The 17,010-nt window shown below is 51.1% G+C and overlaps 2 protein-coding genes across 2 annotated transcripts; one reads left to right on the top strand and one right to left on the bottom strand.

Moving 5' to 3' along the window:
• Positions 1–11,347: 11,347 nt before the first annotated feature.
• Positions 11,348–13,787, top strand: LOC124692299. The gene is made up of 9 exons (XM_047225637.1): positions 11,348–11,489; positions 11,768–11,928; positions 12,023–12,109; positions 12,204–12,260; positions 12,338–12,418; positions 12,897–12,931; positions 13,075–13,164; positions 13,258–13,414; positions 13,517–13,787. Exons 1-9 carry the CDS (start codon positions 11,363–11,365, stop codon positions 13,631–13,633), a joined length of 912 nt encoding a protein of 303 aa, XP_047081593.1. The 5' UTR covers positions 11,348–11,362; the 3' UTR covers positions 13,634–13,787.
• A 55-nt stretch (positions 13,788–13,842) lies between these two features.
• Positions 13,843–16,683, bottom strand: LOC124692300 (ABSCISIC ACID-INSENSITIVE 5-like protein 2). The gene is made up of 3 exons (XM_047225638.1): positions 15,995–16,683; positions 15,811–15,882; positions 13,843–14,155 (listed from the first exon to the last, which is right to left on the bottom strand). Exons 1-3 carry the CDS (start codon positions 16,556–16,558, stop codon positions 14,075–14,077), a joined length of 717 nt encoding a protein of 238 aa, XP_047081594.1. The 5' UTR covers positions 16,559–16,683; the 3' UTR covers positions 13,843–14,074.
• Between the last annotated feature and the right edge of the window lie 327 nt (positions 16,684–17,010).

Here is a 17,010-nt window from a genome sequence, read left to right as displayed (position 1 = left end):
ATCAGCTACCCGGATCCTGAACGCCACAGCTTCCGGCCGTGCCGCAGCATGTCGAGTGGTCGGAAGTTCCGTGCACATTTGACAGGGAGGATCATCCCGCCATTGTGCCCAAAGAATACTACGCCTTGGTTGTGAGTCCCCGCATAGATGGGTATGACTTCTCCAAGTGCCTCATGGATGGCGGGGCCAGCTTGAACATCATGTACCTGGAGACTCTGGAGCGGATGAACCTCACCAAGGAACAGCTCAAACACAGCAACACTGAGTTTCACGGCGTGGTTCCGGGTAAAAAGGCGAACTCCCTTGGCAGCATCACACTTCCCGTGGCTTTCGGCGACGTTCACAATTTCCGCGAAGAGAAGATCACGTTCGAGGTTGTGCCCTTCAAGAGCTCCTACCATGTCATCTTCGGCAGGCCCACCTACCACAAGTTCCACGCAAGAGCGTGCTATATCTACAACAAGCTCAAGATGCCGGGTCCTAATGGTATGATCACCATAACCGGAGACTACAAAAAGGCTCATGAGTGCGAGTTGGGCGAAGCCGCCTTCGCGAGTCCGTCATATCCGGAGAAGAGCCGAAAGGCTACAGAGCCGCAGGTGGATCCGACCGAGATGCGGACCACCAAGAAGCGGATCTCCGAGCAGAAAACCTCTTTCAAGCCCGCGATAGAAACCAAGAAGCACGACCTCATTCCGGGTGACTCTTCCAAACAGGTTTCGATCGGGGCCAACATGGACCCCAAATAGGAAAGCGCGCTCGTCGAGTTCCTCCGCGCTAACATGGATATCTTCGCATGGCAACCTTCTCGACATGTCCGGAGTACCTAGGGAACTCGCCGAGCACTACCTCAACATAAATCCGGGGCTAAACCAGTGAAGCAAGCTATGCGACGCTTTGGAGACAAGAAGCGCCGCGCCATAGGAATGGAACTAGCAAAGTTACTAGAAGCAGGTTTTGTAATAGAAGTTATCCACACCGATTGGGTCGCGAATCCCGTCCTTGTACCCAAAAAGAACACCGAAATACTAAGAATGTGCATCGATTACTCCGGCTTGAACAAACATTGCCCGAAGGATCCGTTCCCCTTGCCGCGCATTGACCAAGTCATTGATTCGACGGCGGGGCGGAACTTCGTGTTTTCTTGATGCGTATTCCGGTATCATCGGATCCGGATGAAGGAATCCGACCAAAAGGCGACTTCATTCATAACCCCGTTTGGTACTTACTCGCTATGTTACTATGCCCTTTGGCTTGAAAATGCAGGTGCTACTTACCAACGCACGATGCAGCAGGTGCTTGAAGGACCAAATTGGCCGAACGTGCACGCATACGTCGACGATATCGCGGTCATGACCCGGAAAGGATCCGACTTGATCGGCGACCTCACGTAAACCTTCGACAACCTCCGCAGGTACAAGATGATGTTGAATCCGCTGAAGTGCGTCTTTGGCGTGCCAGCCGGAAAACTCCTTGGCTTCATAGTCTCTCACGCAGGCATTGAGGTGAACCCGGAAAAGATCAAAGCAATCCCGTGTATCAAACGGCCAACTTGTCTCAAAGATGTGCAACGGCTAACTCGGTTGTGTCGCAAAGCAATCGAGAGGTTTGTTAGCCGTCTTGGCGAGAAGGCGCTACCTCTATACAAGTTGTTGAAGAAAACAGACAAATTTGTCTGGGACGACGCAGCCGACGCAGCTCTTCGAGGGTTGAAGGAAATACTTACCTCCCCACCTATCTTGGCAGCCCCAGCAGAGTCAGAGCCAATGCTCCTTTATCTGGCGGCTACCAACAAGGTCGTCAGCCTCGTCATCGTGGTGGAGCGAAAGGAAGAAGGTCATGAATATGACGTACAGAGACCTGTCTACTACATTAGCGAGGTGCTGACGGAATCAAAGCAAAGATACCCTCACTTTCAGAAGCTAGCTTATGGAGTTTTCCTAGGCAGCCGGAAGCTGAGACACTACTTCCAAGAACACCCAGTAACAGTTGTGAGCAAAGCTCCGCTGTCAACAATTCTCAACAACGCTGACGCAACAGGACGAACAGCTAAGTGGGGCATTGAATTATCCGCCTTCGACATCGCCTACAAGCCAAGGACCGCGGTCAAATCCCAAGTCCTGGCAGATTTCGTTGCAGATTGGACAGAAGCTCCGGATGCAAGTCTGGAGCCGGAACCAGAAACATGGGTCATGCACTTCGACGGATCCAAGCAGCATCAAGGCTCAGGAGCCGGAGTCACCCTGAAGTCCCCCACCGGAGAAGAACTGCAGTACGTCCTGCAGATCCACTTCGAAGCTACAAATAACATGGCGGAATACGAGGCTCTACTGCACGGACTGCGCATCGCTAAGGAAATAGGGATCAAGCACATCATTTGCTGCGGAGATTCCGACTCGGTGGCACAAAGCAAGTAGCCGGAACCCGGAACGCCGTAAATTCCGTCATGGCGGCCTACAGAGACGAAGTTGACGAGATCGCCAAGAGCTTCCTCGGATACGAAGTCAAGTACGTCAGAAGAGACGACAATACAACGGCAGATATGCTATCCAAGCTCGGATCCGGCGAAAGCCAATTCCGCCCGGAATTTTCCTAGAGCATCTCCGGATACCCTCCGTGAAGGGCGCTAACCCCGAAAACCCAGGAGTGGCAGTGTCCCCGGCTAAAGAGGTGTTGGCCACCATTCCGGCTTGGACACAGCCTTTCCTGGACTACCTCATCGATCAGAAGCTGCCGGAGGACGAGGTCCTCGCACGCCAGATCATCAGACGAGCACGATCCTACACAATTGTTGATGGACAGCTCTACAAACGAAGCGCAACAGGGGTATTTCTCAAATGCGTCTCAAATCAAGATGGCATTGAAATCCTCGGAGAGATCCACGCAGGGGATCTGCGGGCACCATGCCGCCCCGTATCACTCGTTGCAAAAGCTTTTCGGCTAGGCTTTTATTGGCTCACGACTAAAGAAGACGCCGATAAGATAGTCAAGACCTGCCGAGGTTGTCGAGTACTACGCTACTCAACCAAACGCTCCAGCCCAAGAGCTGAAGACCATACCTATCACCCGGCCATTTGCGGTCCGGGGGCTCGATATGGTTGGTAAGTTAAAAGATCATCTCCTGGTGGTTGCGAATACCTCCCGGTCGCCGTTGACAAGTTCAGCAAGTGGATCGAGGCCAAGCCGGTGAGAAAAGCCGACGGTGCTACGGCACTAAAATTTGTCATCAGCCTCGTAATGAGATTCGGCATCCCACACAACGATAATCACATATAATGGCACAAACTTCGCTCAGGGAGAATTGAAGGATTACTGCGAGACAATGGGGATTCGATTGGACCTTGCATCTGTGGCTCACCCACAATCCAATGGTCAAGTCGAAAGAGCTAACGGTCTAATATTATCGTGGAATCAAGCCACGTCTCGAAGAACCGCCGCGACGAGCAGCCGGAGCTTGGGCCGATGAACTGGACGCTGTTTTGTGGAGTTTGCGAACTACCCCTAACAGGTCAAAGGGTTTACCCCCTTCTTTCTGGTATACGGATCCGAAGCCGTGATTCCCTCCGACATCATCCATGATTCACCGCGAGTTTCCGCCTATAATGATGAAACAGCTGACGAGGCTAGACAGCTATCTGTGGACCTGATCGAAGAAGCTCGGAACCTAGCCGACCAGCGCTCCGCCATCTACCAGCAGAGGCTCCGACGCTATCACAGTCGTCGAGTCCGGAAACGCTCCTTCATGGCCGGAGACTTGGTCCTCCGCCTTCGACAGGTGAAAGACCATAAGCTGCAATCTCCATGGGAAGGACCCTTCGTCATCAGCAAAGTGCTTCATAACGGATCGTACTACCTTGTCGATTTCCGCGAGCTGAGGGATAGACCCGCTAACTGGCGCCGGAAACGCAAGCGTGAGGATCCGGATGACATATACGACGAAACAGATCGCCCTTGGAATATAGCACAGCCTACGTCCTTTCTACACTTAGCATATTTTTCCGAGTTACAAACTCTCGTAATAGTTATACATGATCAATGGAATAAAGCTTATGGTTCACTCTTTGAGTCTTTTACCTCCTTTACTTGTTCATTTTAGATCATGTAAGTTTTTTCCGACTAAAACCGCAGGGCTGGATGTTTTCCGCCTAGGCGTGTATAAAAGTTGTGATTTCTAAAACCGTCCTTTAGGACGTAAGCTTAAGTTTTCTGATTAAGTTGTTACCTGTTGCAAACTCGTGGATTCCTAGTAGCGATTTCCGCACCTATGCCTCGGGGGCTTGTTTCCGCGGTTATGGACGGATTGCCATTGGGCTTCGCTGCCGCTGGCGAGCATCTCTGGCTAAGGTTTTCCGGCTCGTGGAAGGTCAAGCGGGCAAGCCGGAGAATAACGAGATCAGCACTTGCTTTCCGACATAAAACGAAACATGCACATAATATTAAACGGATAGCAGGATAAAGTGTTTCCGCCCCATGCATAATCGTTTCGTTCCTAGCTACTTAAAGAATTTAAAGTCTTATTACAAACCCTCGCCGGGGTCAAAATGATGCATTGTTTTTTCCCGCAGGAATAAAAGTTCTCATTCCCCCTTAGCCGGAGAAGTCTTGCCTTCTGGATCCTGTTCCTTGGCGCCTTCGGCCGGAGAAGACACGTCTTCATCACTTTCTTCAGAGGCAGCAGTGCCGGTCTTGGGTTCCTCTTGGGGAGTATTCTTTGAGCTGGTCCAGTAAACCGGGTTCCGGATTCCGCAGGTCGCGCCTTGGCAGCGAGTTCCTTCCGAAGTTCTCGCTTCTAAGGACTCGTCGGCAGGAAGGACGACCTTGTCGTAGAATTCCTCATGCCGGATCCCGCGCGCGATACGGGTGTCGTAGCCGCTCACCGCATCCAGGAGAGCGCTAACATCCGCATCTGCGAGGAACGCCCGTGGTTACCCGATCAAGATCAAGATCCGCATGATGTGCTAGGCACATGGTCAAGGCCATCGCAGCTGCGCCTCGGCCGACGACGCTTGCGGATCCGTTACCAGCTCCGGCAGAACATCCATCTTTCCAATAAGTTTCCGGACGTCGCAAGTACGACTCCTCTTGATGGATAAGTTATAGCATATCTTGCGGGAGGCGGAGATGAGATCTTTGCAGTCATCGCCCGCAAGTTGAAGAAGGTCATCTCGCGGGAATAAATTCCGGCGCTCTTCGAATACCCAAGCGGTTCCGCACACAACAAGGTGAGGACATAAGCATAAAGTAAAATGTCGGAACAAATATCCGGGCAAGGTTCTAGTATCGGTACCCAAGATGTTCTCATTGAGCAAATCCCAGTCGTTGTTCGCGGTCTCCATATACTTCCGGAGTCCATTGAGCTCTTTTAGCTGAGATTTGATAGTTTCACCGTCAACGTTTAGCTTCAATTTCAGCTCCGCTTTCTCCTTCGCATGCTCGGAGTTTTTCTCCGCCACCTGCTTTTCGGCTTGCTCTTTCTTAAGTTCCGCCTCCTTTAGCTTCGTCTCCAAATCTTGGTACGAGGAGCGCAGGTTCTCAAGTTCGGTCGAGGCTGTAGCAAGGGAAGAGGATGCGCCTAGAATAATATAAGTTAACAGTAAGTTCAAAGTCGGAAATTGGTTAATGACGAAGAAGGCGGAAACCAACCTTGGGCGTCCGCCAGTTGTTTAGCCAAATCTGCATTCTCATCCTTCGTGGTCCGGATATTTTCCGCCCGACTCGGAGTAACGCGGCGCTGCAAGGCAATGTTCTTGTGCAGCTCGTAGTGCGGCGCTCGCTGTTCTCGTAAAATTTACACAGTGCAGGAATAAAGAATTCCGCCTGTAGCAGTGGTTTCTCTTAAAAGCATCATTGCCGAAACTTTTCCGCCATAATGCTTGGGGGCTACTGGTTCATTCTAAAAAAAATTTTCCCGGAAGTAATCTTTCTCTAAGCATCTAAGCGCTAACTACTTTTTCAGTTTCCGCTTACATGCTTGGGGGCTACTGGGGAGTACCTTTTGCTTACAGACGAGCTTGTCGAAGAACTGGCCGACATCCTTCTTAAAATCTTGAATCTCCGATGTCGCGGCATCAGGTTTCCCCCAGGCATTGTTCAGCATGGCGTTGAGCAGGTCTTGTTCAAGCTCCCATTTCTCCGCCTCGGACAGCTTGTTGAAGAACTTGGTAGCATACGCTTTGGGGGTGGAAGTGATGTCAGCCGGATCTCCGAAGTTCTTCGGAAAAACGACGATGTCGCGGCGCCATCTCCGGCCTTCTCGTAAGAAGTGACTTCAGCCCCTCCTTGGCCTTGTTCTCCTGCGTCTTCTTGGGCAGGGCCTTTGGCCTTGGGATCTTCTCCACCTACCTTGTCGCCGCTGACCGGAATAATTTCCGGTGGAGTGTCGGTGGCGGGAGGGGAGACGGGTCAGCCTCGAGGAGGAGATGGCCGAGGAGTGGGGTGAGAAGCACTTGGCGGAGCCGGAGTAGCCGGACCGACCGCCGGAGATTTCTTCATGTATTTGGTAATGGGCTCCTGGCTGGCGGTCCGCGTGGCGGCGGGTTTAGGGTTCCTGCAAACAAGTAAAAGGATTCAGACAAGAGATAATTTCGCTAAGTTAAAATCGTGTCATGCTCGGAAACTTACGAGGCGCCGGGGATAATGGGACGCGTGCCTTGGCCGGCTGTTGAGAGCATCCGTATACGTGCACGCTCCGCTTTCCTTGAGTCTAGCGGAGGTGGTTTTACCGTTTTCGGTTTCTTGGCGGAGGCCTCGCCGCTAGCTCCGGCTCGAGCCGGAAGCCTTGGCGCGGGGACGCTTTGTAGGTCGAGGGGCCGCCTTGCGAGGTGCCTCGTTCCTCTTCCTCCTCGTCGTCATCCGGAACCTCCTCCGCCGTGTCTTCGGTAACGGGAACACGGAGAATGGCGCGAAAGTCTTCCTCCGCCAAAGTGTTGAGCTGGAGGGAAAATGAATAAAGTTAAAGATAAACATCCAAAAGCTTGTGAAGTTTGAAACAGTGAAAAGGACGAAGCTTATCGGAGGACATTGGTCGTTTGTAAAAATGTCTTTGGTTAGTTCCGGGACTTGTTGGCCCCTCGGAATCTTCACCAACGTCTTGATCCTTCTCTTCAGAGAGTCGGCCGGAAGATCGTGGCGGGTAACCCGGAGAGGATCATCCGCCCCGGTATATGCGCACATCAGGCGCGCGTTGTAGCGTAGAGGCTGGATTCTCCGGGAAAACCAGCTAAGTGTAAGCTGGGCTCCGGCTAGCCCGTCGTGGACTAGCCGAGGAGATTCTCCGCGCCGCCTTCTCCGGACTGGGGTCCGGGCGAGCGAAGGGACGAAGCTCCGGCTCGCGAGTTCTTCCGGAGGTTCGTTGATGAACCGAGGCAGGCCCTCATGGACCTTCGGAACTCGAAGCATTCTTCTCATAAAACCATCCGGCGTTCCGAAGACCGGACGGATTCGTGTGAGTCATGGGGAGGGTACATGCGACTAGGGCGGAGCATAAACGTCATGCTTCCGCAGTTCACCATAGCTTTCTCCTTGGTTTCTTTCTTCACCCGGAAAAAGAACTGCCACAACTTAACGTCTGGCCGGATCCCAAGATGTCCTTCGCAGAGAGTCACGAAGTTGGACGAAGAAGGTATGAGTTCGGGCAAATGTTGTGGGGCCGGAGCCCGTAGGTGCCGAGGATGGAGAGAAAAAATTCCGAACAAGGAAGTGAAAGTCCGCGTTCCACCCAAGCCTTGGTCATAACGACTTCTCCGGTTTCCGGCTTGGGGACGACGGAATCACGTGTGAAGCTCCAAGTGTGAGGAGATCATTCCTTCGTTCGGAGCTCTCTAAGCTCCACGTCCGTGGTTTCGCGAGGCCACCATTGACCCCGTTCTCCTTCGCGGATCCGGGCCTTGGACGCCTTCTTGCTTTCCGCCTCCTGCACCTTTGCCGCCATCCGAGCTTGTCCCTCGAGTTCCTCTTGGAGCTCTTGAAGGGTAGGAATCCGGCTTGGAGCGGCGCCGGAAGATGCGGAAAAAGGTTGAGCTAGTCCGATGTCGGAAACATACGGTGGCAGGGAATGATATGGGATCCGGGCATATGGGTTCTATCTCGATTGGGATCCGGGCTACTCGAAGAGCTACCAGTGCAAAGTGACGATTCGAGTGGCATGCTTCCGGCTGCACCCATGCAAAGTGTTTGAGTACCCGGATCACTAAGCCTATCCTCTACACTAGGTTGTCTTCTACAAGGACGGCGTACTTACCGCTAATGGCGCGGTGGCTCGACGGAGCTCCGGCGGAGATGAGGTCGCCGAACTTGAAGGAAAACAGCCCGCGTGACCTCGAATCGGCGGCGGAGCGAGTTTCTCGTTCAACCGTGAGAATCTTGGTGCAAGGGGAACCTTGGTTCGGCGGCGCGCGAAGTTCACCGTGACGAAGGTCACCGGAGTTGAGATCTGGCGAGCGGCGCTGGCGCGTGGAGGAAGACGATGTGGTGAGAGGGGGTGAAAGAATGAATTTTTACCGGGCCGCGGGGTATTTATAGGCCGCGCTCGGAGATTCGGGATCCGTATCCAACGGTGGAAACTGAACGGTCACGCCGTTGGATGATTGACACGTGTCTAGGTCAAATGCGGTAAAACGACGTGGAGGTGATTTGGCTGTGCGCTCCCGAAAATTCCGGCTGAAGATTTGCATCTGCGAAGATTTAGCGCGGGAAATGAGGAAGTTGTGCGCGGGAAATAAGGAACTTCCGTTGTTGAGTGTGATCTGAAAATGAAGGATTTCCGAAGCCGTTTGAGTCTTTTAAGATTCCGGTAATTTTGTGAAGATAAGTTGTCTCTCATTCGAACGGGCCAGTAACCCGGAAATGTTCTTTGGAACGTCGATGGATGAAGTCCCGCGGGATGGGAGCGTTTTCCGGCTATAAGTTGGGAAAAAGAAGAAAATGCAAAGTTGGAGCTCTTCAAGTTTCTCCGCGTTACCAACGTTTGCCGGAGATCGTGTTGGACCAGGCAAGGCGGAAGCTGCAGGCGAAACTCGGAGAACTCCGGGGGCTACTGTTGTGGGTATACTTCATAGGTGTACCATCGACGAGTGCCTAGATCCGGCAAGCCCGGGTGGCCCACGGACGGTGATGAGGCATGTGGCCCATCGGGCGGCCCGATTGCTTCGTTGATCATGAAGGGAGAAGTCCAGCCCAGGATCAGCAGGCCGGATCCGTACCGACATAGAAGTAACCCGGATCCATGGAGGCCCATGAGGGACCCGGATCCAAGTACGACGTATATGGAAGGCGGATCCGTGACGTGCACGGCAAGATATTGTACCGTAGTTAGGCTATCCGTAATCCGGCTAGGACTCTCCATGTAAACCCTAGATCCGTGCGCCTTTATAAGCCGGATCCCGGGAGCCCTAGAGGCACAACCACAACTCATTGTAACAACGCGAAAGCGCCCGGATAATTCCGGACAAGCGGCGGTAGGGCCTCGTCATCGTGCAGGTGTTCCGAAGCTGGGTAACTCGCGTACCACCGTCCCGAGAGCACTCCGCCCTATGGCCCCTACCTCTTCTCCCCCTCGTGAGGATCCCTCCTCCGAGGTACCGTCGATTAGGCAACGACACCAAGCATTCCAGAAAATCCCCTGGCAGCATTTTGTGCCATGATCCTTGCAGTCTCTTCCTCAGTTGGCCCTCTCAAGTAGTATTTGCCAAACTTTCCCACCACAGCTCGACAAAACTTGTACATGCACTCAATGACAGTAGACTCACTCATGCGAAGGTAGTCGTCCTGCGTATCGGCAGGTGCTCCGTATGCAAGCATCCTCATGGTAGCGGTGCACTTCTGAATCGACGAGAACCCGACAATGCCTACAGCGTCGAGCTTGAGCTTGAAGTAGGGGTTGAACTCTCGAACGCCGTGGAGGATATTCATGAACAGCCCCTTGCTCATCCTGTACCGGCGCCTAAAATTATCGGCATGTGTTGCATCGTCGGCGAAGTAGTCGTTGTGCAGCATGGCATGCCCCTCCATCCTCTGCCGGGGCTTGGACTTCCTTCTCCCCGGCCTTGATCCTCCGCGACGCGGCCTCTTCCTCTTCTCCGCCTCGGCGTCAAGCATGTCCTGGAGGGACGCGATGATCAGCAAATGCTCCCGGAGGTCGTCATCGAAGGCTTGCTCGTCCTCCAGCAGCAAGGCAACCATCTCATCGTCGCTATCCATGTCTAAAGGAAAATCAATGGTTAAAATTGCGCCGAGGCAGACAACGCAACGAACAGCGGCCAATCGTGCCTACCTGGCAAGTCGTCGAGCACCTTGTGTGCGCGGAGGTGGGGCAGATTTGAGGCCGCGTTCTGGGATGCGATGGCGAAGCGGCGGCGGCGGAACGACCGGCGGGAGCGCCAGCCGCGGCGACGGCGCCGACTCTCAGAAGAGATCAGACGCTCAAACGGCCGGCAAATCCAGCGGCGGCGGAGGGGTGGGAGGCGCGGGAAGGATGGAGCGACGAGAAAAAAGGCGCGAATCAACGGTTTATGCAAATACTCGCCGCCATGTGGGAGCCCGCATCGCTTCGCCTCGCTTTTCGTTGTGTCCGACGTGTCGAAGCGTCCCCTGTGGGACGGGGACGGCCTCGGGCCGCCGGATACTGTATCGGGGCGCGCCAGATAAAATTGAGCTTTGAGGGACGCGGCAGCTAAAACCGTTTTTTGATCCGGCACGCCCCAGATTACTTTGGAGAACGTTTTGGCGGACGCAACTGAAGATGCTCTAAGAAGCACTCTACTAGCAAATCTCGTAAAATTCAAATGAGTGGTCGTCCGTCTGGGCTAGACAGACCATGGAACATATTCCCAAAATAGAGATATTTCTGCAACTTTTGACAATAATGTTGACTCCAAACTGTAGAATTTATTTATGATTGTCATGATACAAGCAAGAGATGAGGGAGAGAGGCTTCACCATCCGATCGTGCACTTAACGGCCCAGATTGCACCTCCGTCGTACTCTTATCCACCTGAGCCCGCCCGCTCCATCGTTTCTCTTCTCCAGCGCCGCTCTCCCTGAGAATCCCTCTCTTCCGTCTTGGCCGCTCTCCCTGAGAATCCGTCAGGTAGAAGCTCTCGCGGCGGCCGGTCAAGCTACAGAGCTTCCGGACCGCATAGGCTGCAGCGGCGGCGGCTCGCGCAATCGAGTGCGGAGGCGGCCACGCGCGCAGACCAGCGGCGGGCGACAAGCAAGCAGGCGCGGTGAGTGGTGGCTCGATCGGCGCCGCGGCTCCCGTTTCTAGCGCGATTTCGAACCCCTTCTTTTCTCACGGCTCGCCGGCTCTCCTCCTCTCCAGGTTCCAGCAGGCAGTCGCTGCCAGCTGAACAGATTACAGTCTGCCATGGCGAGGCTCCCCGGCCTCCGTTGTTGCGACCTCGCCGCGCGCAGGTCGCTCGCTCCCCTCGGCCTAGCCCTCCGCCCTCGCAGGTCGCCGCGCGTCCCAGCTCTCCGCTACTCGTCTCTCCAAGGTACGGCGCCTAGCTTCACCATTTCGCAGAGAATTGTGTGTCGACGAATCTCGCATCGGCTCGTGAGCCTGTGCCTGTTCCTGCAATTCAGTTTTCTTCCTCTCTGCATGGATACACTGACTTAAATTCTACTCACTCCGGTCTCTTTTAATTGACTTGTACTAAATCCGAGTCAATTAAAAAAGACAGGAGGGAGTAGTAACTAAGCACCAACAGAGATTAGCATTTGTCTGTTGGTAATGACACTGACCCTGTGACTTGCTTGTTGGGACTGATAGCTGGTGACAGTCTTGGGGAGCAGGAGGTCATGCGCATGTTCCTTGAGGATAGGCAGGAGAATGGGGACTTCATCTCCAAAGTCGCTGACATGGTTTTGAGGAGAAATGCCACGGGTCTTGATGTGGTAGAGGCTACCACATATCAAGAAAGTGATGCAGATGTAAGCTCTGCCAATCATGTCTATGCTATCCCCGCCAAACAAAAATCATGTGTAGGCTATTGTTACTCTTGACTGATAAAACAGTGGAATGCAGTTCAGGGAAGATGTTACCGGTGAGGCTACTGGAGATCTGGTGGCCGTTGACGGCAGCCTAAGTGTCAGAAGGAGGCTTGCTTATATGGTCTGTCATGGTGGTGTTTTGGGATTACCGTTCATTATTCATATTTGTTGTAGACATAGCTGATAGCTGGGAATGTTGTCACGAATGATGGCAGGAAAGGAAGAAAGAGAGCGACAAGAGGAGGGAATTCAACCTTATGAAATATGAAGCAGTAATTTCATTTCCTGATGCATTTATTACAAAAAGGAAAATACATATCCATCTTCTCATTTTAGTAATTTCTCACAGATTAAAGATGAGCTGTTGCTCCTGACAGCAGGAATTGGAGCTGCTTGCACTGTATATTGTGCTCTAGTCTTCTCTCTGCAGGTATTAGATTTGAACTTTATAGCTGACATAAAATTAGACACGTTCTTTTGTGCTAACAATAAATAAGTAAATAGTTTCATGTGACTAGTGTCACAATTAATTAATCTCCCGTTTAACTGACGTTTCCAAAGCAAACCTGATTTGACATGAAAATAATCTCCAATCTACCAGACATTGTGAAGATACATATCAAAAGTCCATCGGTATTTGGATGTGAAGACACGACATTGTGAATGGTATCGGCATTTAATGTGCCATCTAGACACCTAGATCCATTTCGAAAAAATCTAGACACCTAGATAACCTAATAAGCTCTTTTCGGACATACTTTTCAATAGACTATGATCTTTAATTTAATATGGTTCAGTAAACTAATGAATGGCAAAATGGTTTAACTTTACCCAAATAATTGTAACCGGTCACTCTATAAAATTGAAGAAGAATTATCTGACTAATCTTTAATGTTCTGATTGAACAGGCTGGTATCAGTTATGCTTTTGGAGTTGCCTTCAGGTTAGCTCAGTTACCTTCCTGCAATTTAAGATGATGTTGCTACGTCTCCTGTCTAAAGATACTCAAATATCACATAAAGTTTTAATCTGTGTTTCAATGCTCTAAGATATTATAAATCTTATCACTTACATTCTATTGAGCAGTTGGTTGTATCTTCAACTTCTGTACCGACGCGCAGATAACTTGTCAAAGGAAGATGTGCCTGAAGTTTTTCTGAGGAAGACAGTGAAGAAGTAGGTTTGGAAATGTCTTTGTCTATACTCGGACTTGTATCCCTCACGTTCTGACTGTTTTATTTATTATTATTGTATATATGCAAATGCTAGAATTGGCATTCGAAGCGAGGACCTGAAGAATACAGTAGAGAAGACATTGGGTGGCTCTGTATTTGTTCTTTCATCCCCAAGGCTTATAATTCCTGCTGTGATTTTTGGACTGTCAACCTTTTCTAGTCACTTTCACAATAGCATTTTTAATTTTGAGGTAAAAGGGCAGCTCTTTATTATTGTTGTCTGATTTATGTTGACCTATACATTATATTTTCTTGCAAACTGATATCCTGAATGATGGTATCTCTTTGTGCAGCTTGTTCCAGGGATGATGGGGTTCTTCGCGTACAAGGCTGCAGCTTTGGTACAAGTCTACAGAGATAATGATGATCTGAGATTGATACTCCCGGATGATGATCCTGACTACAGCTGAAATGTTATCAGTGAGAGATTTTGTTCATCTAATTTTTGATAAATCAAAGAGCACATGGATGTATAGCTTACGGTATAGTTACAAATGAATTCTTAATGATCTTCTGTGTTGATGACAAAATAGAACGCACTGAAAATTTGTTTGTTTTGTCTAACTTCCTTTTGCAAGGATGGTAAAGAGTTGAAAACTTGAAACACGAACCCTGCCGCTAGGCTAGCAATTATGTTTTCATTTGAGAGAACGACACAACATTACAGCTTACTCTTGCAATCACAGGCTGCAGAAAGCAATGCACTAGTTGGAGAAAAGGCACGAGTGCAGCAACCAGCAATTGCTACACAGCAAGTTGGAGACAGCAGAGTTCTTAGTACTAGCTAAATATTGTTGGGAAGTCAGTTACAACTTGAGCCAACATAATGCTGGCCACTACTATTAACATGATCAGAAGCTGGCCGAGTTCCTCCGCCGGAGCTGGTTCGTTGGCTCCTGCTGCGGCACATACTGCACTTCCGATTCAAATGCCTGAATGGAACATAAAACACACAAATCAACACGTCAGCTCAGCAAAAACTGAAGATACACAAATATCCATCTCAACATTTACATTTGGGAGGCTGGAAAGAGTATTTGTTTGACCGTCTGGAGGGATTTTCGAGACTTTGAGGTCAGTATCTCGTACGCCCAAGAAATGCAGAGTAGGACATAAATCTCAGCTTTCGGAGAAGTTGTCACTGGCAAATTTGTACATGCTGTCTTCAGATTTCATGACACGGGCATAGAAAGGAGCACAAGACAAGTACACGAACTACAGAAAATGAAAGATGTGTGTTTCAAGGTAGATGTGCAAAGTTTTCTAGTACACGGATAATAGTATTTTTTGCACATCCAAGCTGAAGCAGATGGGCAATGGTATTATTTATCAGCATGTACTAGCTAGGAAGGAGCTCATCAGCAAGTAGCAGTAGGGTGATGCAGTGATGCTGACTGATAATGAAAGAATTGAGTTGGCAGACAATGAGATCAAATCTTCCCAAAGCCCTAATTTATTCCATCCTATGGGTAAAAAGAATCTACCCCCTCTTTTACTTTTAGCCTAGTGAGCGGTGATGCCTGTCTAGTGTCCAATGAGCAGGGTTTAGGCATTGACTACTGTGCTAACAGATTGTGAGATCGATGGGAATGATTGATCCTCCACCGTGTCATCCATAAAGTATCAAGCAAACGTTCAGATGTTACCTCATCCATTAACCCGTGGTCCTTTTTTTCTTGTATAAGGAAAAGAAAAGAAACAACCAACACCGCAGACTTCCAAAAGGTAGTATTTATATGGTGAAAGGTAATTTGACATGAGGCTAGGAGATAAGTTTTCGTAGAAGAAAGTGAAATGGAAAGGCCAGTTGATTTTTGTAAGGAAAAAACAAGACAACTAACACATTTCCAAAAGGTAGTTTTTACATGGTGAAAAGTAATTTGACATAAGGCTAGTATAGTAGATAAGTTTTTCTGGCAGAAGGTGAAATGGAAAGGCCATTTGATTTTTGTAAGGAAAAAACAAGACAACTAACACCACACATTTCCAAAAGGTAGTTTTTCTATGGTGAAAAGTAATTTGAAGATAAGTTTTTGTAGAAGGAGGTGAAATGGAAAGGCCACTTGATAGGGCAGAACTTTATGGTCCATCCATGATCTGACATCCTCTGTAACCACTCCAGAGCCAAAGCCAATGACGCAGAGACAGCTAAAGAAACACAGAGCTCACTAGCAGGAGCAGCAGACCCTATAGGTGCATCAGCACGACAGGAGGAGTAAAAAAAATGTTCAGAGATGAACTGTTTAACTCTGCAGGTGATTTTTTTTTTTTTGAAACAAGGCACTACCAGATCAGTGCATTATCTCATTCTCCAGTAACTAGCACAGACAATTAATCTGTGCAGCATTAGCAGTTGAGTGGCATGAGGACCCCCGCCGCATGCAGAGCGGTTGTGTTAGCTTTGTCCTATGTTAGGGATGGATTCAAAAATCAAGTTTAAGCAGCATAAACTTGATTAGACAGCAGTTGCCTCAAGAAGAAGAAGAAAACATGATTGGACTAGACGGGCATGAAATTGGAAGGACCTGTTTTTCTGTTTCGAGACTAGCTAGCAGGCTGAGAAATGTGTTGGTGCCTTGGTGGTTACCTTGTGATTCCTGAGCCGCTCGTTCTCCTCCTCCAGCAGCGAGATCTTGTTCTCCAGCTCGTTCGTGTAGGCCTGCCCGCCAAAGCCAAATCCAAGCGAGTGAGTGAGTGAACTGTACAGTGTGGGGTGCAGAGTCCAAACGCACTTGCTGAGATTTGGGGTTTGAGGAGGAGGAGGAGCCCACCTGCTTCCTGGCGCGCGACCTCGCCGCCGACTCCCGGTTCTTGATCATCCGCTTCTTGCGCCGCTCCACCGTCTTCTCCACCGGGCCGCCCGCGGCAGCAGCAGCAGCACGCTTCCGGCCGGACATGGCGGCGGCCACGTCGTGGTGGTCGTGGTACAGCGCGTCCAGCAGCACCGGGCCGGCGCCCACGCCCAGGGGCCGCGGCAGGGGGCGGCCGATGCTGTGGCGCTGCTGCTGCTCCGGCACCGGCGGCGGGGGGTTGTACTGCTGCTCGGTGGCCCAGCCTCCTCCGCCGCCGCCGGCCCCCGCGTCGTCGGCGGCCACCGCGCTGCCGCCGCCGGACCTGGACAGGAAGTCCTCCAGCGTCATCTGCGCCGGCTGCGGCCGCGCGCAGCTGGCGGCGCCCTGGATGTCCCGCCACACCTCGTCCACCGTCCTCCTGGAGCCGGCCGCCGCGCGGAGGCCGTGCAGCTGGCCCTCGACGTCGCTCAGCGTGAGGCTGCACAGCGAGCCCTGCCGCGAGATGGCCCCGCCCGACGACGGCATTGCTGCCTGAGCCCCCATTCGCTCTCACCAGCACTCGCTTGCCGAGCGGCCGCCGAACACGCGCCTGCAAGGAACGAACACTTGCATGGCAAGAACGGAGGCAGGGGAGTGTTGGCTCCACTTCACTTCTCCTTTCCCTTGTATTGTAGATTTGTAGGGGAGGAAGGTAGAAGAAGAAGCAGAGGAGGCTGGGGTGGGAATGGGAGGCAAGAATTGTAGGATTCCACAAAGGGTGTGCTGGGCTTGGGCCAATGGGGGCAGACAGGCGATGCCTCAAGATGGGAAGAATCCAAAAAGAGCGAGGGGGAGCCGACGGGAATGAGCTCCTCTAACTTGCTCTTGCTAAGTTCGGGTGCTACAGTACCCTAACTTGGTCTATTATTTACCATTGGATCGTAAATGAATGGCTCAGATCTAATTGTACAGTACGTGAACAGTTCAAGACTACGGTGTTAGAAACAGGGCTGATC

The sequence above is a fragment of the Lolium rigidum genome, chromosome 2 (genome assembly GCF_022539505.1).
Source record: "Lolium rigidum isolate FL_2022 chromosome 2, APGP_CSIRO_Lrig_0.1, whole genome shotgun sequence".
Lineage (NCBI taxonomy): Eukaryota > Viridiplantae > Streptophyta > Magnoliopsida > Poales > Poaceae > Lolium > Lolium rigidum.
The sequence above is the reverse complement of the archived record's forward strand: the minus strand, read 5'-3'. Positions and strand labels throughout refer to the sequence as shown.